Source organism: Berghia stephanieae, chromosome 14 (assembly GCF_034508935.2).
Source record: "Berghia stephanieae isolate SIO BIC M18660-M18661 chromosome 14, UCSD_Bste_1.3, whole genome shotgun sequence".
Lineage (NCBI taxonomy): Eukaryota > Metazoa > Mollusca > Gastropoda > Nudibranchia > Aeolidiidae > Berghia > Berghia stephanieae.
Window position 1 is genome coordinate 24,940,700 of NC_088373.1, and position 20,325 is coordinate 24,961,024.

Consider the following 20,325-nt stretch of genomic DNA (forward strand, 5'->3'; position numbering starts at 1 on the left):
CTATAGGAGGTGGGCGCCAGTGTGGAGTGAACCTGGGACTCAGGGAAGTGCACACCAATTTGGAGTTTACCTGGGACTGTGGGAGATGGATAACTGTGGGTATCCGAGCCGAACTATAGTAGTTGGGTACCAGAGGAGAATGAACCTGACACTATAAAAGGTGGGCGCCAGTGGGGAGTGAACCTGGGAGTCAGGGAATTGCACACCAGTGGGGAGTTAACCTGTGAATATCTAAAAAAGGATATCAGTGGGAAATAAATTCGGCTTCAACTCCCAATGGTATCCATCTCCCTTTAGTCCCAGATTTATTTCCTACTGATATCCTTTATACATATTCCCAGGTTAACTCCCCACTGGTGTGCAATTCCCTGAGTCCCAGGTTCACTCCCCACTGGCGCCCACCTCCTATAGTGTCAGGTTCATTCTCCTCTGGTACCAAACTCTCATATCCGGCTTCAACTTTCAATGGTATTCATCTCCCTTTAGTCCCAGGTTTATTTCCCACTGATATCCTGTTTACATACTCCCAGGTTCACTCCCCATTGGCGCCCACCTCCTATAGTGTCAGTTTTCTCTCTCCTCTGGTACCCAACTCTCATATCCGGCTTCAACTTTCAATGGTATTCATCTCCCTTTAGTCCCAGGTTTATTTCCCACTGATATCCTTTTTACATAGTCCCAGGTTCACTCCCCGCTGGCGCCCACCTCCTATAGTGTCAGGTTACTCTCTCCTCTGGTACCCAACTCCCAAATCCGGCTTCAACTCCCAATGGTATTCACCTCCCTTTAGTCTTAGGTTTATTTCCCACTGATATCCTGTTTACATAGTCCCAGGTTCACTCCCCATTGGCGCCCACCCCCTATAGTGTCAGGTTCATTCTCCTCTGGTACCAAGCTCTCATATCCGACTTCAACTTTCAATGGTATTCATCTCCCTTTAGTCCCAGGTTTATTTCCCACTGATATCCTGTTTACATAGTCCCAGGTTCACTCCCCACTGGCGCCCACCTCCTATAGTGTCAGGTTTCATTCTCCTCTGGTACCAAACTCTCATATCCGGCTTCAACTTTCAATGGTATTCATCTCCCTTAGTCCCAGGTTTATTTCCCACTGATATCCTGTTTACATACCCAGTTCACTCCCCACTGGCGCCCACCTCTATATGTCAGGTTCTCTCTCCTCTGGTACCACTCCCAAATCCGGCTTCACTCCCCAATGGTACCCCTCCATATCCCAGTTTATTTCCCACTGTACCTTTACATAGTCCCAGGTTCACTCCCCTGCGCCCACTCCTATAGTGTCAGGTTCATTCTCCTCTGGTACCAAACTCTCATATCCGGCTTCAACTTTCAATGGTATTCATCTCCATTTAGTCCCAGGTTTATTTCCCACTGATATCCTGTTTACATACTCCCAGGTTCACTCCCCACTGGCGCCCACCTCCTATAGTGTCAGGTTTCTCTCTTCTCTGGTACCCAACTCCCAAAGCCGGCTTCAACTCCCAATGGTATCCACCTCCCTTTAGTCGCAGGTTCATTTCCCACTGATATCCTGTTTACATAGTCCCAGGTTCACTCCCCATTGGCGCCCACCCCCTATAGTCTCAGGTTCATTCTCCTCTGGTACCAAGCTCTCATATCCGACTTCAACTTTCAATTTTATCCATCTCTCTTTAGTCCCAGGTTTATTTCCCACTGATATCCTGTTTACATAGTCCTAGGTTCACTCCCCACTGGCGCCCACCTCCTATAGTGTCAGGTTCATTCTCCTCTGGTACCAAGCTCTCATATCCGACTTCAACTTTCAATTTTATCCATCTCCCTTTAGTCCCAGGTTTATCTCCCACTGATATCCTGTTTACATAGTCCCAGGTTCACTCCCCACTGGCGCCCACCTCCTATAGTGTCAGGTTCATTCTCCTCTGGTACCAAACTCTCATATCCGGCTTCAACTTTCAATGGTATTCATCTCCCTTTAGTCCCAGGTTTATTTCCCACTGATATCCTTTTTATATAGTCACAGGTTCACTCCCCACTGGCGCCCACCTCCTATAGTGTCAGGTTTCTCTCTCCTCTGGTACCCAACTCCCAAATCCGGCTTCAACTCCCAATGGTATCCACCTCCCTTTAGTCCCAGGTTTATTTCCCACTGATATCCTGTTTACATAGTCCCAGGTTCACTCCCCACTGGCGCCCACCTCCTATAGTGTCAGGTTCATTCTCCTCTGGTACCAAACTCTCATATCCGGCTTCAACTTTCAATGGTATCCATCTCCCTTTAGTCCCAGGTTTATTTCCCACTGATATCCTTTTTACACAGTCCCAGGTTAACTCCCCACTGGTGTGAAATTCCCTGAGCCCCTGGTTCACTCCCCACTGGCGCCCACCTTCTATAGTGTCAGGTTCATTCTCCTCTGGTACTCAACTCCCATATCCGGCTTCAACTTTCAATGGTATCCATCTCCCTTTAGTCCCAGTTTTTTTCCCACTGATATCCTTTTTACACAGTCCCAGGTTAACTCCCCACTGGTGTGCAATTCCCTGACTCCCAGGATCACCCCCCACTGTTGCCAAACTCCCATAACTTTGCCGGATATTGTCGGGTTTCGGCGGGTTTCGTAATAAAGCACTAATTCTTTTTTACGAAACCCGCCGAAACCGGCCGATAACCTTAGTCTCAGGTTCACTCCCGACTGGTGTACACTTCCCTGAGTCTCGGGTTCACTCCCCACAGTTGTCTACTTCCCATAACTTTGCTGGATATTGTCGGGTTTCGCCGGGTTTCGGCGGTTTCGGCGGGTTTCGTAAAAAAGCACTGGTTCTTTTTTACGAAACCCGCCGAAACCCAGTCCCAGGTTCACTCCCCAATGGTGTACACTTCCCTGACTTCTAGGTTCACTCCCACAGCCACCTACTTCCCATAACTTTGTCGGGATTCGTCGGGTTTCGTCGGGTTTCGGCGGGTTTCGGCGGGTTTCGCAGGGTTTCGGCGGGTTTCGGCGGGTTTCGTAAAAAAGACACACCGCCATGGCTGTGAGGGCGGACTCATGGATAACGCATTCAAATACATCAAGGAAAACAATGGTATCGATACCGAGGCATCCTATCCTTATGAAGTCAGGGTGGGGCCGGTTTGTTTTTGTAGTGTGAAAATCATAGCTGTCTCTGGTGTATTTTATTTGTATATTTTCATAGTTTTTGTTTTACTTGTTTATTTTTATCTTTGTTTATCTGTTCTAGATGAGGTTCCCGACCTGCCATATTTGACAGGGAGGTCGCTTACTGTGTCTTCTTTACCCCTGTATTATTATACGTTTTCAATTGCTTTTTGTCTTTGTCTTGCAATGAGTTTACTTGGTTTTGTCCTTTCATTTGTGGGAGTCTTTGGCTGTGAGAGAAACAGTCAAATATAGTGCTAGTTTTTGCTGGGAGATGATATTTTTGTCTTGTAAATCTTCTGTTATGCTCTGCATTATTTTATCTCACATTGTTCCTTGTGTACTTTTCAATCGAAGAGTGTTTTTCCAAAAGTCCCTAACTCCGATTTTCCCATTTTAAGATATTGAGGATTATTACCCTTGAAAAGTCTTATTCGGTCTATTATATTATCAAATTCAAACTACAACATCACACAAATCTAAGAAAATTCTTGCGGCATTTGATGCTTATAATGAATTTTATGTTTCAATTTATCTCATGGATGAAAACGTAGAAAAAAATTGACTTCCCGAGTTTTGGCAAATCAACCTTCAATTGTAAATCTATAATTTAATGGCGATGATGATGATGATGATAATGATGATGATGATGATGATGATGATGATGATGATGATGATGATGATGATGATGATGATGATGATGATGATCATGATGATGATGATCATTATCATGATGACAGTGATAATGATGATTACAATGACGACGACGATGATGATGATGATGATGATGATGATGATGATCATGATGATGATGATGATGATCATGATGATGATGATGATGATCATGATGATGATGATGATGATGATGATGATGATGATGATGATGATGATGATGATGATGATGATGATGATGATAGTGATAATGATGATTACAATGATAATGATGATGATGATGATGATGATGATGATGATGATGATGATGATGATGATGATGATGATGATGATGATGATGGTGAAAATAGACGTAAACCAACAACCTTTCTTATACAGAACGACAAGTGCCGATTCAATCCAGCCAATGTTGGGGCTAACGACACAGGCTTTGTTGACGTCAAATCCAAGGACGAGGCAGCCTTACAATCTGCTGTTGCTACGGTTGGACCTATTTCCGTTGCTATAGACGCCAACCATATCACGTTTCAGGTATGAGAACATTACATATATACTAGCAAACCAAGTACATATTCGATGTAAAACTAATCATTATCACTATCTTGTTTGGTATCAATGCAATAGACATGCAAAATATTCCCCTCTTTCTACGATGGTCACGAGATACGTTTCCGGTACGGGTAGAAGCAGTAAAGAAAGATCAATAATTGATTGTGCAGACCATAAGGCATCCTTTCGTGGAAATTCCCGCAAATTAACATTAATTTATATTCACAATTTAAAGACAATAAACAAATATGTGACGTCATTACTAATTAAATGTGTAAACAACAATGGAGCTCAATGGAGGTGATTTTCGAGTCATAATAGATGGCAGCTCTATAAATTGCACCATGATTTAATAAGGAGTTTTTGAAGAGGTTAAATTTATCAGTTTATTATGACAACTTGCACATCTCTTTTTGGGTTAAAATCTCAAATTTATTTCTGGATTGACGAATATAAAAGAGATAGGCAAGCGTTCAAAGTTGATGACCGTGAAGGTCGACCTGCATGTGTTGTACCGGAAAAGTCAGTGTCTGTCTTAAAGGCAATGATACACGTATTGCATATCGTGAGATAGAGCATTCTTTGAGTATTTCATCCCCTAGTGTCTGGAAGTGTCTGCACGAATGCCTTGATGTCCACATTCGGACGCTCGATGGTGCCTCACAAACTCACTGATAAAATAAAATACTTCAATTTTACACCACTGCGCTTCAACGGTTCGATGGAGGTCGATCTAGAAATGTGAATAACATCGTGACTAGTGATGACACATGGATTTTTATGTATGGCCCTGAAACAAAACGCCAATATAGAGTGTGGCTATATATATATATATATATATATATATATATATATATATATATATTCTCCTGGAATCTACGTGTTTCCTATTTGAACCAGTTCCCCTTTTGTCTGACTTTTCTTGACTGCTTTAAATCTCAAACTTTTGACTATCCCATTTTCTTCCTTTTTACTGGCGCTGATATGACCTTACTGTTGTTGCAAGCGCCGTAAAACCCTTGAAAAGAAAACAATACTGGCAACACGCTTCATAGTTTCCGGTTTAATATGTCGTTGTAACTCTTAGCGATCGAAGAAAATATTAATTTGAAAGAGTGTATGGCTATTGCTGTTTGGAAAGTGAAAACACCAATAAAATGGAAGAAATGGTTCCTCAAAAGTTTTATTTAAACTGTCGTCTCTATGTTATATGTTAGTGTTGAGAATAGAGCATTAGAACTGCTGGCTTGTAAACAAACTTCGGAGTTGTGTGTCTTGGACCCGTGACCTCAAGATGTAGGGAGAGGAACCCAGGATTGACATTACGTTTGAAACGACTTTTTGTTTTAGAGTGGTGGATGGCGTTAACTGCATAGCGTCCCTTTAATCAGTAATGTCGTGGGTTAGAGCCCGGAAAGGTCACTTTGTGCCCAGGACTGCCCTGGACTGCCCCTTACTACCCGGACCGGCCCTCGGACTGCCCCGAACTATCCTGGACTGCTCCAAAAATGTTGCTCATTGTTCTGTTTTTCTTCCTGATTTCCTGATCATAATCCTCGCTGTCCGTGTGTTCTTCATTTTGTTCACAAACTGACAAGGAAAAATCAAGTTGAATAACAGAACAATGAGAAAATTTTAACATGAAATAAAGGTAGAGTTTAGTCTGCTACGGATAGACTGAGCGAAGAGCCGATGTTTACAACATACTTTTGTGCCAATATTAAAAATAATGGTCAATCAACATTACAATAGCAAGAAAATTAGAGTTAAGGGTGTCCTAACCCTAGCCAGAACAATGATAAACAGAACATGAGCAACATTTTTGGAGCAGTCCGGGGTAGTCCGGGACACAAAGTGACATTTCCCGTTATTACCCATCACCTCGATATATTTTTTATTCTCTATTGTCTTCTGGCACTTTTCTACTCGCTTCAGTTTCTATTTTAAAAAAGTGTCGACAGTAGCAACTTTTTCCACCTTTTTTAAGAACACTGTTTAGAAACCATGTCTGAAAATTCTTTTGTTGCTATATCATTCTTATTTTTGGTTTGTTTTTCTTAATTCAACCCTGAGAAACTGACGAAAATATGTTTTTCTTGTTTTTTTTTTCCATTTAACTTAATATTGGTTATAGGAGATGAGACGCATTTGAGATGTGGATGTATAAAAGAATGAAATATAAATTACGTTTAGCTTTATATAGCGCAATATTCACTAGATGTTCTGAAAGCGCTTTACAAGCAACAGCAACATTTAACATGTCGGACGGGACATGCGCCTGTTAGGCGATATTACAATTTATCGGACAAAGACACCGCTGTTCACGGTCAGGCACTCAATTTACACCTGAGTACGGTGAGAGAATGTGAGTAAAGAGCCTTTTCCAAGGATTTAATTATGCGCCGAGCGCGAGGCTCGAACCCAAGACCTTCTGATCCGAATGCGAGTGTCATACCCCTAGACCACATAGCCGCACATGGTGAGGTTATCACGGACAGAGAAGTATACGAACGAGGCGAATGTGTTAAAAGGAAGAAGATTGGGAGAAACCATCAAAAAGAGAGAACCGCAACGGTGTCTGGGACCTGTGTGGAGAAGAGGTGGGAAAGAAATGTTAGTAACATCCGGGAGGATCGAAGGAAAAAGAGGTAGAGGAAGACAGAGAATGACATAATATTTGAATAAAACCTAAGAATGGCCAATAGTGATTTTAAAAGCAACGCAGACTCCATGCGTACCGCAGAGGATCGTTATACGTGGAGACAACAGTTGACCGGCAAGGTGCTCAAGAGTACAAGCCACGATGAATGATGATGATGAAAATGTATTCTTTATATTTGTACAGTTGTACAGTGGCGGTGTTTACCACAGTTTCTTCTGTAATGAGGAGAGGTTGGACCACGGTGTGCTGGCTGTCGGTTACGGCAATGAAAGTGGCAAGGACTACTGGCTTGTTAAGAACAGGTAAAATATTACTTGTATTTACTTCTTACATCTGTTCGTGCCTGACAAGGCTTCGATTTGCCGTTTTCATTCCTCTCCTGGACCTAAATTGTCCAACCTGCGGCATTTCTTTCTCTTTCAACAGTGCACTACGCCGCCAGGGAGTTTTGGGTCTGCCGCGTTTTCTTTTCTCACACTTATACGTTCGGCTATCATGATGCGCTAGTAAATACGAAAGGTCAGACCAAAAGAAGCCTGGAGGAGATAAAGAGGATAAAGAGCTTAAAAGAGACCGATCTTTCCTGGGATAACGTCCGTGTCCATGAAGTGGACAGTCAGATGGATGTCCTTGGTAGATGCCCTAATGCACCCCATGGCTCCATGAGGATTTAGTTAGTAAGTCAGTAAACATACACATAGGAGCAGGGTGGCTCAGCGGTACGGTCTTCGTACCCGGAAAGTACTGTTCGATCACCCGCCGCTGCGCTGTGTGGCCTTGAGCAAGTCACCTCGCCCTAACTCAAGTTGCGGCGCTGCACTGCGGCTAACGCCTCGATTTTCGAGTCTTCGCTTGAATAGACCCTAGAGTAAAATTTCCCCTGTGGTATGAATTTAGGGAATTTTATTTTTATTTTCTATTTTTTATTGTATTTGCGACTTCATTGTTTAATCGTTGTAAAACTCAGTTCAGTTTCTGGGTTCGAGTTAATTCTACTGTGGGTGAAATGTTGATTTATTGTATAAAGGCTCTTCGCTCACATACTTTCACCGTTCTCGGGTGTAGAATGAGTATCTTGTCACAAGCGTTGTCTCTATCAAAGGCGATTTATTTCGTTCTACAAGTAAAGCTGCACGCCTCATAAATTTTTAATTCAGAAAAGTGGGTAGAGCAGGCTCTTATGTTTGTAACAACAAGAGATGAAGTGAGTAGAAAAGTGCTGAAAGACAATAGAGAATAAACAATTTTGGCGGCGGTGATGGGGTTTGAACCTGCGACCTTATTGGTACGACAACTCCGCCTGGCCGGTGAGAGCGTGACTCTACCGTGTGAGCTATCCACGAATCCACGAATCCACGGATTCGTGGATAGCTCATACGGTAGAGTCACGCATACACCTCATAAAGCGTTTTGAGCACATTTGACGACTGATAAAATTGCGCTCTCCGAAAGTCTGATTTTTCTGCCTTGTTCATTTCATGCTGTTGGAATCAGTTTCCTCTATTCACTCCCTACCTAGTTGTCCATGCATATGGCTATGTGGTCATAAAGTATGACTCTTTTCGGAATGGAAGAAACAATGTTTGAGTCCTATTCTGTTCGGCGCGTCGTTGAGTTCTTGGAAACGGATTTGTTACACAGATTATATTCTCACGGCACCCATGTGTAAAATAAGTACCTGGCATAAACAGCGTTGTCTCTGTCTCCATTTCTCCATGTCTTACATGTTAACGATTGATGTTTGCCAAGGACTCCTTGTGAAGCACTTTTTAAAAAATTGAGCTTTTGTATAGAGTAATATCCACTAAACGTGCTGAAAGCGCTTTACGAGGGGTCCCTGGCGAACAGCAACACATGACATGTGGAACGAGACATGACGCCTGTTAGGTGATATTACAATTTTTTCGGATTCTCTGTTAACACTGTTAACGGCCAGGTAGTCATTTTTCACCTGAGTACGGTGAGAGAATGTGAGTAAAGAGCGTTCTCCAAGGACTCAACTATGCGCCGAGCGAAGCTCGAACCCAGGACCTTCCGATCCTAAAGCGAGTGCCATACCACAAGACCACCTAGCCGCACTTAAAGCACGTTTAGAAGATAACCCTCTAGATGAAAGGGTTCCAGTAGCTCAGTTGGTAGAGCACTTGCTTCACACGAAACAGGGGCCGAGATCGATCCCGGGTGCGGTCGAGATTTTTTTCTGACCTCCTGTCCACTCACCCATCAAGTGATCGGGTAGCTGCTGGGCCTCTTAGATCTGACGGAAAGTACTTTGCTATAGACCAAAGACTAACAAGTCATTGCTATTGTCCATTTCACGATATGGAAACCAGGATAATCTCCGGCCTAATGGCTCTGAAGGACTTTTCTATATAAATGCTGGATTTTCTCCATATTATGAGATGTTTGTAGAGAAGTTTTCATATGGTTTGTCTCATTAATTATGTCTTTTACGTACTCTGATTTTCTATCCGCAGCTGGGGCACGAGTTGGGGTATTCAAGGCTACATTATGATGTCTAGGAACAAACACAACAACTGTGGTATCGCCACTCAGGCCAGCTATCCAATTGTCTAACCAGAAAGCCACTTTTGTGCACGAACAATTTTGCGTCTCGTAAAATGTTGGACGATAACAGGTTCATTAAAGAAAAACCAAATTGATTACTATCAAGTTCTCGTCTAATATTCTTTTTCAACCCATAAAATTATGCGGCTAATGTGGTCTTGTGGTGAGACACTCGCTCGGTGTTGTGTCTTTGGTAAAGCCTCTTTACTCACATTCTCTCACCGTACTAGGGTGTAAAATGATTACGCGTCTGTTGGCAGAGCGTTATTTCTTTTCGAAAGAAAAGTAATATCGTCTAACAGACAGGCGTCATACATGTTAAGTGTTGCTGTTGGACAGGGACCGTTATAAAGCGCTTTGAACACGTTCAGTTAACATTGCACTATATAAAAGCTAAAAAATGCAAATGGACCTCAAAAGAGTATTTGGTCAGAATGATTTTCACTGAAAAGGTAATTCATAGACAGAAATATGAAGCGTAGTTTTAAGGGTTTTAAGACGTTTGCAATATATTAAGGTCAGATCAGCGCCAGTAAAAGTAAGAAAATGAGTAGGTAAAAAATTCTAGAATTACAATTAAAGCAACCTAGGAAAAGGTAAGACGAAAGGGAAGTCGGTTCGAATAGGAAACAGATGTAGATTCCAAGAGCACACTGTCAGTGTACTTGGTTTGAGATCACCTAAAAGTTTAATCCAGACACAAGGACAGGTCGCCACTAAGAGGAATACACTCAAATATTTACAAATCATATATAATATATTAAAAAAACATAATGCATTACATAACAGATTTACAAGAAAAATATATCTTCCCTCCCAGCTTGGGAATCCGCCAAGAAATATCATTCCAAGACAAAGACAGAAAGCAAGTTGGAAAAGTTATATAGGGGGATACAGGACACAGTATATGCATCCCTGCCCACTTTGGGAGGTCAGGAACCCCACTAGTAAAATTCTTTTTCAATCCACACAATTGCAAATGGACATATGTAACCAAAAGATGGTATTTTGTCGTCATGATTTTCACTGAAAAGGTAATTTATAGACAGACATATGAGGCGTATTTAGTTTTTGTTTTCGTTTATAAGCGTTTTACGGCGATTGTGACACTATTAGGTCATTTCAGGGCCAGTGTAAAGGAAGAATATGAGACAGACCAATAATCATTGGAAACAAAAACGCCTTGATTCGTATATGAAATAATGAAATAATATGAAATAAAATGCGCATAATTCAATATCAGACAGAGTAGAAAAATTAAACATCCAGTTTCAAGTACAAAAGAATAAAATACATCTGTCTGATGTTTTTGTTTGTTTGTTTTTTTAGCGCCGCCAAACCCTTAAAAACAAACAAACAAAAACATCAGACAGAGTAGAATGAAATTAGAAATATAAATAAGAGTTTCGCATTCCTCGACAGATTTCGATTGATCTTTTCTTGTATTTTATTCTTTTGTACTTGAAACAGGATGTTTAATTTTTTAATTTTCTTTTTTGCTTTACTGAATATATGATGAAGTATACACATATAACCACCCTATAGATGCTGTGCGCTTGGCATTGTCATCCGAATCAACACAAAAACTATGTGTAACCATTGAACGTTTTTAGTCTGGTTAACAAAGTTTAGTGAGAATAACTCAATAATTGTCTCAGACCAGTGGCGTGGGGCCATTGGATCGAATGGTGCCAGGCACCGTACCAATCTTTTAAAAATCATTAACAGCATAATTTGATTAAAAATAAAACTGAGAAATTTTAACTCCACTGTCTTTCGCCAACTCGCCAACAACATACTAGTGACTATTTGAGAGAAAAGCAAATATAACCTTTAGCGGTGGATCACTCGGCTTGCGCGTCGGCCAGCCGTATTGAGTCGTGTGAACTGCAGCTGCATCATTGAATATCGACGTCTTGAACGCAAATTGCGGCCGTGGGCGTAATCACCGGCCACGTCCGTATGTGGTCTTCTCGGACTGAGCGGCGCGACGTGCCCTACCGGTCGGGTCTTGGCCCGACTGGCGGCCGTATATCGAGGGCTCCTGTCTGACCACGGGAGACGTCCATCCCCCCCCCCCCGCCTCTATTCTCGGACAGGGATGGGGGGACGCGCACCGGTTTCTTCGATGTACACGCGAGCCAGGCTTCGTGGGTGTGCGGGGAAGTATAATCCAAGGCTGACGCGGCGAACCCGACGGATGGGGCGATCTGCCGACCTCATATCGGACGAGGGTACCCGCCCAACTAAAAGCATTTCAGTAAGCCGAGGAAAAGAAACCAACAGGGACTCCCCCACTAACAGCGAGTAAAGAGGGAAGAGCCCAGCGCTGAAACCCCCTTGGCCGTGCCCTCGGGGACCTGTAGCGTTCCGTTCGGTGTCGAGCGGGATCGGGAGCGCCGCGCGAGTCTTCTGGAGCGTGGCTTGCCCAGAGCTTGCCCAAAAAATGCTGAAAATCGACAAAATACAACCTTTGGCCGTGGATCACTCGGCTCGCGCGTCGATGAAGAGTGCGGCCAGCCGTATTGAGTCGTGTGAACTGCAGCTGCATCATTGAATATCGACGCCTTGAACGCAAATTGCGCCGTGGGCGTAAGTCACCGGCCACGTCCGTATGAGGTCTTCTCGGACTGAGCGGCGCGACGTGCCGCACCGGTCGGGTCTCGGCCCGACTGGCGCCGTATATCGAGGGCTCCTGCCTGACCACGGGAGACGCCCCCCCCCCCACAATTCCAGGCAAAATTTTGAACATGTCATCAAATTTTCGAAATCTCGGAAATTTTAAGAAAACATAATATTTCACAAAAAATACGGGAGAAAATGGAAAATTTTGAAAATCCCAAATTTTATTTTTTGAATATTGTAAAAGTCGAAAAATGCAAAATTTCGACAATATCGTGTAAAAATTAAATTTCAGCAAATACCCGAAAACGGAGGAAAATTGAAAAACATCGTCAAATGTCACCGTAAAAATGGTAAAATTCGAAAATTTCGAATGTCCCAATTATTTCTTATTGAACATTGTAAAACTCGAATAATGATTAAAATGGACTAATTCATGCTAAAAAAAGTCGAAGAATTCGTCAAACTGTCGAAAACTGGGAACATTGAATAAATCATCAAATTTCACCCAGAAAGAAATGTAAAATTCATAAAAATCCCAAATTGAAAATATCGACAATTTCATACACAAAATTGAAATTTCATCAGGCTCGATAAATCCCAGAAATTTGAAAAAATCGTCAAATTGGGAAAATTCGAAAGTTCCGAAAGTCTCAAATTTTACTTTTTGAACATTGTAAACTTAGAAAATTCTCGAAAAATGGGAAATTTGAAAAAATAGTCAAATTTCAACCTCTAAACGTGAGAAATATAAATTATCGAAATCGGAAAATTTGAAAAAAATTGTCAAATTTTTAATATATAGCAATCGTCAAATGTCACCCTAAACACCTGAAATAATCGAAATTGTCGAAAGTCACAAATTTTGCTTTTTCACCATTTTAAACTTCGAAAAATGCTAAAAGTCGACAATTGCAGGCAAAAATTTGAAGATTTCATCAATTCTCAAAATCTCGAAAACTTTAGGAAAACGTAAAATTTCACACACAAAAAAAAAACAAAAACGGAAGAAAATTTCGAAAATCCCAAATTTTATTTTTTGAACATTGTAAAAGTCGAAACATGCCAACAATATCGTGTAAAAATTTGATGTCGAATTCTCGAAAACCATGAAAATTGAAAAACATCGTATTTCTTTTTGAACAATTTAAAACTCGGAAAATGATTAAAATTGACTATTTCATGCAAAAAAAAAAAAAAAAAAAATCGAAGAAATCGTCAAACTGTCGAAAACTGGGAACTTTGAATAAATTGTCAAATGTCACCCAGAAACCGGGGAACAAAGTGGAAAATTTATGAGATCCCAAATTCAAATTCTCGAAATCTCGCTAATTTTAAGAAAACGTAAAATTTGACAAAAATACGGGAGAAAATGGAAAATTTCGAAAATTTTATAATTTTACTTTTTGAACATAGTAAAATTTGAAAAATGTCGACAATATCGTGTATAAATTAGAAATCATAACATTCTCGAAAACGCTGAAAATTGAAAAACATCGTCAAATGTCACCCTAAAAATGGTAAAATTCGAAAATTTCGAAAGTCCCAGGTATTCCCAAAAACCAGGAAATTTGAAAAAAATCGTAAAATGTCAGTCAATAAATGTGTAGCAATTGTTAAATTTTACCTTAAAAACGGGAAAATTCGAAAATTTCGAAATCCCCAAAATTGTTTTGTTTGAAATTGTAATACTCTTGAAATGCTCAAAAAATTTCAAATCTGTCAAAAACTCGGAAATTTAAAAAGTTGTCAAATGTCACCATCAGACATCAGAGTGAAAAAAAATTATTAAATTTTACCAAAAAGCGGGAAAAAATGGAAAATTTCGAAAACCCCAAATTTTACTTTTTGAACATTGTATTGCTCTGAATTGTCAAATTTCACCCAGAAAATGTGAAAAAATCGAAAATTTCGAAAATCCCATTTTACCCTTTGAATATAGTAAAACGTTAAAAGCTCAAAATCGGCTATTATATGCAAATTGTGAAAATGTTAACAAATACTCGTAACTTTGAAAAAAATCGTCAAATTTTACTCGAAAGTTCCAAATGTTACTTTTTGAACATAGTAAAATTGGGAATATCGACAATATCATGCAAAAACACGAAGAGTTCATCAACGTCGACAACTGGGAAAGTAAATTTTCAGCCCAAAACAATGTGAAACATTCGTCATCTGACAATTTGACCATTGTAAGCTTCGAAAAATTTATCAAATTCTCGAAAACAGAAATTTTGAAGAATCCTTAAATTTCACCACAAAACCGGGAAAAAATCGAAAATTTCGAAAATCCCAAATTGAACATTGTAAAACTGAGAAACTGGGAAATATCAACAATTTCATGCAAAATAAATTAAGATTTCATCAGATTCTAGAAAACTCGGACCATGCAAAAATGTCGACAGGTTTCAATGCAAAAATTTGAAGATTTCATGAAATTCTCGAAAATTCGGAAAATTGAAAAAAAATCGTCATTTTTCACTACACAAGACCGTGAAAAAATCCAAAATTTATATAATAACAAATTTTAGTTTTGAACATCGGAAAATACAAAATATGCAAAAATTTTAAGATTGTGTCAGAATCTAGAAAACTCAAATTTTGTAAACATCGTCAAATTTCACTCCAAAACACGGAAAAACTTCGAAAATTTCGGGTCTCAAATTTACTTTTTGAATATTGTAAAACTAGGATAATGCTCAAAATCCTTAATTTAATGCAAAAATTTGAAGACTGGGAAATTTGAATAAAAAAGTCAAATGTCACCCTAGACGTAAAAAGAAATCGTGAAATTTCACTCCAAAATACGGAAAAACCGAAAATTTCCTGTCCCAAATATACTTTTTGAATATTATAAAATTAGGAAAATGCTCAAAATCGGTAATTTCATGCAAAAATTCGAAGACTCGGAAATTTGAAAAATTGTCAAATGTCACCCTTTAAACGTGAAAAGAAATCGTCAAATTTCACTAAACACTAAATAATAAAAAAATGTCGAAATTCCCAAATTTTTATATTTTGAAACTCGGGAAATGCAAAATGTGGACAATTTCAATGCAAATATTTGTAGATTTCATCAAATTCTCGAAATCAGGGAGAATTTTAAAAAATCTTCAAATGTCACCCACTAATTAAGTATGACTGTTAAAAAAAAGCCTGAAAAAATCAAAAATTCCGAAAGTCCCAAAAATCTACTTTTTGAACATTGTAAAATTCGGAAAATACAAAATATCGACATTTTCATGCAAAAATTTTAAGATTTCATCAGAATCTCGAAAACTCGGAATTTTGTGAAAAATCGTTAAATTTCACCACAAAAACGGAATAAATCAAAACTTTCGAAAATCTAAAATTGTATGTTTTGAACATTATAAACCAGGGAAAATGCAAAAATTTGATGATTTCATCAGATTTTCGGATACTTGGAAATTTCTTTTAAAAACTGTCAAATCTCACCCACAGAACATGAAAAAATCGAAGTATTTTATTTGAAATTGTAATACTCTGAAAATGATCAAAATCGACAATTTTAAATCTGTCGAAAACTCGGAAATTTAAAAAAGTTGTCAAATGTCACCATCAGACGAACGTGAAATATTTTTAAAATTTCAGCGAAAAGCGGGAAAAAATGGAAAATTTCGAAAACCCCAAATTTTACTATTTGAGTATTGTAATGCTCGAAATTGTCAAATTTCACCCACAAAACGTGAAAAAAAATCGCAAGTTTAACCTTTTTTGAACATGGGAGAACTTTAAAAGATTATATCAGAATCTAGAAAACTAAAATTTTGTAAAAATCGTTAAATTTCACTCCAAATCACGAGAAACTTCAAAAATTTCGGAAAACCCAAATTTACTTTTTCAATATTTTATAACTAGGAAAATGCTCAAAATCCTTAATTTAATGCAAAAAAATTTGAAGACTGAGAAATTTGACAGAATTGTTCAATGTCACACTCTAGACGTGAAAAGAAATCATGAAATTTCACTCCAAAATACGGAAAAACTTCGAAAATTTGGGGTCCCAAATTTACTATTTGGATATTGTAATATCAGGAAAATGCTCAAAATCGGTAATTTCACGCAAAAATTCGAAGACTCGGAAATTTTTGAAAAAAATTGTCAAATGTCACCCTCTAAATGTGAAAAGAAATCGTCAAATTTCACTAAACACTAAATAATAAAAAATTGTCGAAAATCCCAAATTTTATATTCTGAACATTGTGAAACTCGGAAAATGCAAAATGTGGACAATTTCAATGCAAATATTTGTAGATTTCATCAAATTCTCGAAATCAGAGAGAATTTGAAAAAATCTTAAAATGTCACCCACTAATTAAGTAGTACTGTTAAAAAAAAGCTCTGAAAAGATCGAAAATTTCGAAAATCCCAAAAATCTACTTTTCGGAAAATAGAAAATATCGACAATTTGATGCAAAAATTTTAAGATTTCATTAGAATCTCGAAAACTCGAAATTTTGTAAAAAATCGTCAAATTTCACCACATAAATGGGAAAAAATCAAAACTTTCGAAAATCTAAAATTGTATGTTTTGAACATTGTAAACCAGGGAAAATGCAAAAATTTGATGATTTCATCAGATTTCTGAATACTTGGAAATTTATTTTAAAAACTCAAATCTCACCCACAACACATGAAAAAATCGAAATTTTCGAAAATCCCAAATTTTACATTTTGATCATTGTAATAACTCGGAAAATGCGAAATGGAAAATTTCATGCAAATATTTGAAGATTTCATCAAATTATCCGAGAAGTAAAATTTAAAAAAAATTTAGAAAGTCAAAAATTTTGTTTTTTTTGGAACATTTTAAGCTTCGGAACATGCTAAATATAAACAGATGCAGGCAAAAATTTGAAGATTTCATCAAATTCTCGAAATCTCGGAAATTTTAAGAAAACGTAGTTTCACAAAAATAACGGATAAAATGAAAAATTTCGAAAATCCCAAATTTTACTTTTTTGAACATTGTATAACTCGAAAAAGGCAAAATGACGACAATATCGTGTAACAATTAGATATCATCAAAATCTCGAAAACGCTGAAAATTGAAAAACATCGTCAAATGTCACCCTAAAGATGGGAAAATTCGAAAATATCGAAAGTCCCAATTATTTCTTTTTGAACATTTTAAAACTCGAAAAATGATTAAAATCGAATAATTCATGCAAAAAAAAAAAAAATCGGAGAATGCGTCAAACTATCGGAAACTGGGAACTTTGAAAAAATCTTCAATATTCACCAAGAAAACGGGAAAAATTGGAAAATTTATAAAATCAATAATATTCCTCTTTGTTAAACTCGGAAAATGCAAATAATTGTATGAACAAAACTTTGAAATTTCATTAGGTTCGATTTCACCAAAAAGCGGAAAAAATGTAAAATTTCGAATATCCCAAATTTTACTCGGAATTGTCACATTTGACCCACAAAAGATGAAAAAATCGAAAATATCGAAAATCCCAAGTTTTAACCTTTTAACATAGTAAAACTTTAAAAGCTCAAAATCTACTATTTCATGCAAAAATTAGAAAATAACAAATACTCGAAATCTCGTAATTTTCCCAAAAAAATTGCAGGCAAAAATTTGAAGATTTCATCAAAATCTCGAATACTTGGAAATTTTTTTAAATCTTTAAATTTCACAAATAAATGTGAGAAAATGTAAAAATTTTGAAAATCCCAAATTTATAAAACTCGGAAAATGCAATATTTCGACAATTTCAATCAAAAAGTCGAAGAATTCATCAACGTGGAATGTTAAAAAAATAGAATTTCAGCCCGAAAAACGTGATAATGATAAAAATCATGCAAAAATTTAAAATTTCTTCAAATTCTCGAAAAGCCGGAAATTTTAATGAAATGTCAAATTTCACCAACAAAAAAAGGGAAAAAATCGAAAATTTCTAAAATCCCAAATTGTACTTTTTGAACATTGTAAAACACGGAAACTGTAAGATATTTCATCAGATTCTCGGAAGTTTGTAAAACATTGTCAAATTTTACACAAAACCGAGAATAAATCGAAGTTTTTGAAAATCTCAAATTTTACATTTTGATCATTGTAAAACTCGGAAAATGCAAAATGTTGACAATTTCAATGCAAAAATTTGATTTCATCAAGTTCTCGAAAGTTCGGAAAATTTAAAAAAAATCGTCAACATACAGAAAACCGTGAAAAAATCCAAAATTTCGCAAATACCAAATTTTAGCTTTTATACATTATAAATCTCGGAAAATACAAAATATCGACAGTTTCAAGAAAAAATTTTAAGATTTCATTAGATAACTCAAATTTTGTAAAAACTGGGAGAATTTGAAATCATCTTATAATGTCACCCACTAAAAATGCAGTACTGTTCCAAAAAATATAATCGAGATTACCAAGTGCATTTTATTTTGTCCCTTAATAGGCATCTGCGGTGGGATTCGCCAACTGCATTTTATTTTGTTCCTTAATAGGCCTCTGAAAAGCCCTATCCCTGGCGCCACAATACTATTTTCGTGAAGATACCAAATCAGTTCAGTCAGTGGCGAAGCGGTCTGCCGCCTTGACAAATAATACCGCGTTCGTGTCGCCAGGGTCGTCGGCACGTTCGAGAAAAAAAGCAAGCGTCCCTCTACCCAATCGATTTGCGGCCTGCCGATCGAAATATGCGATGTCGCACATATTGTTACTGAATATCAAGAGCGAAAAATGAGCTTTTACCAAAGCTAATGGCCGCCCATAGCGCAGACTGTTACAAGGCGCGTAATCATCCCGATTTCAGATCCCAGGCTATACGGTGGTCCAACGCGAGGACGAGGCTCAAAGGAGGGTTTAGCGTTTACGCTAAAGAGCCATCGAAGGTAAGGTTCATTGAGAGCGTAACGGACAGCAATGGGTTGAACCTAATTTCCGTGGAAGTAGGTGGACAGTGTTTGCATAATATCTACAAACCACCTGGAGCAACTTTGACTACACCACCGGTACCGGTGGTCAGCCATCCTTCCATCTGTCTGGGAGACTTTAATAGCCACCATCACGAATGGGGCTACCGAGACTGCAACGAGGCAGGAAGACAACTCCGCTCATGGATGGACTGTAAAACACCTGGGAAAACTCGAAAATTTCGTGACCCAAATTAAACTTTTTGAATATTATAAAACCAGGAAAATACTCAAAATCGATAATTTCATGCAAAAAGTCGGTCTCGGAAATTTGAAAAAGGAGACCCACCTTTATTCAGGCGCGCAATCTTCCCGATTCCAGATCCCAGGCTATACGGTGGTCCAACGCGAGGACACTTCGAGGCTCAATGGAGGGGCTAGCGTTTACGCTAAAGAGCCATCGAAGGTAAGGGTCATTGAGAGCGTAACGGACAGCAATGGGGTGAACCGAATTTCCGTGGAAGTAGGTGGACTGTGTGTTTGCATAATATTTACAAACCACCTGTAGCGTCTTGGACTACACCACCGGTACCGGTGGTCAGCCATCCTTCCATCTGTCTGGGAGACAGCCACCATCACGAATGGGGCTACCGACTGCAACGAGGCAGGAAGACAACTCCGCTCATGGATGGACTCTAACAATCTACACCTAGTGTACGATCCTACAGCCAAGGGTACCTTCAGGGGTACCCGCCATAAGAAGTATACTCCAGATCTCAACCTCGTTACGAAAGGCGCGATGAAAAAAATGAAAAATATAGAAACTCCAAAATTCTACTTTATGAACATTGTGAATCTCGAAAGATGCTCAAAATGGACTCTTTCATGCAAAAGTTCGATGATTTTATCATAATGTTGAAAACTCGGAAATTTGAAAAAATCGTCATATTTCACCCCAAAAAAAACGTGAAAAAAAAAATCTGTAAACTCCTAAATTATACTTTTCGAACATTGTGAAACTCGAAAGAAGTTCAAAATCGACTCTTTCATGAAAAACTTCGAAGAGTTCATCAGATTGTCGAAAATTCGGAAATTTGAAAAAATCGTCAAAATTTCACCATAAAACGTGGAAAAATCGAAAATTTCAAAAATCCAAAATTTTAATTTTTGATCATTGTAAAACTCTGAAGATGCTCAAAGTCGA

At 38.4% G+C, this 20,325-nt stretch overlaps 1 protein-coding gene and 1 pseudogene across 1 annotated transcript in view; both read left to right on the top strand.

The window, feature by feature from the left end:
- Nucleotides 1-9,661, top strand: part of LOC144960089 (procathepsin L-like) — a 33,800-nt gene extending 24,139 nt beyond the window's left edge. The window contains exons 7-9 of the mRNA XM_078893039.1: nucleotides 4,208-4,360; nucleotides 7,224-7,342; nucleotides 9,518-9,661. Coding sequence (XP_078749165.1) covers nucleotides 4,208-4,360; nucleotides 7,224-7,342; nucleotides 9,518-9,617 — 372 coding nt within the window. The 3' untranslated portion in view covers nucleotides 9,618-9,661. The remainder of the gene's footprint in view (nucleotides 1-4,207; nucleotides 4,361-7,223; nucleotides 7,343-9,517) is intronic.
- A 2,415-nt stretch (nucleotides 9,662-12,076) lies between these two features.
- LOC144960215 (5.8S ribosomal RNA) lies at nucleotides 12,077-12,232 on the top strand (annotated as a pseudogene).
- Nucleotides 12,233-20,325: the final 8,093 nt, after the last annotated feature.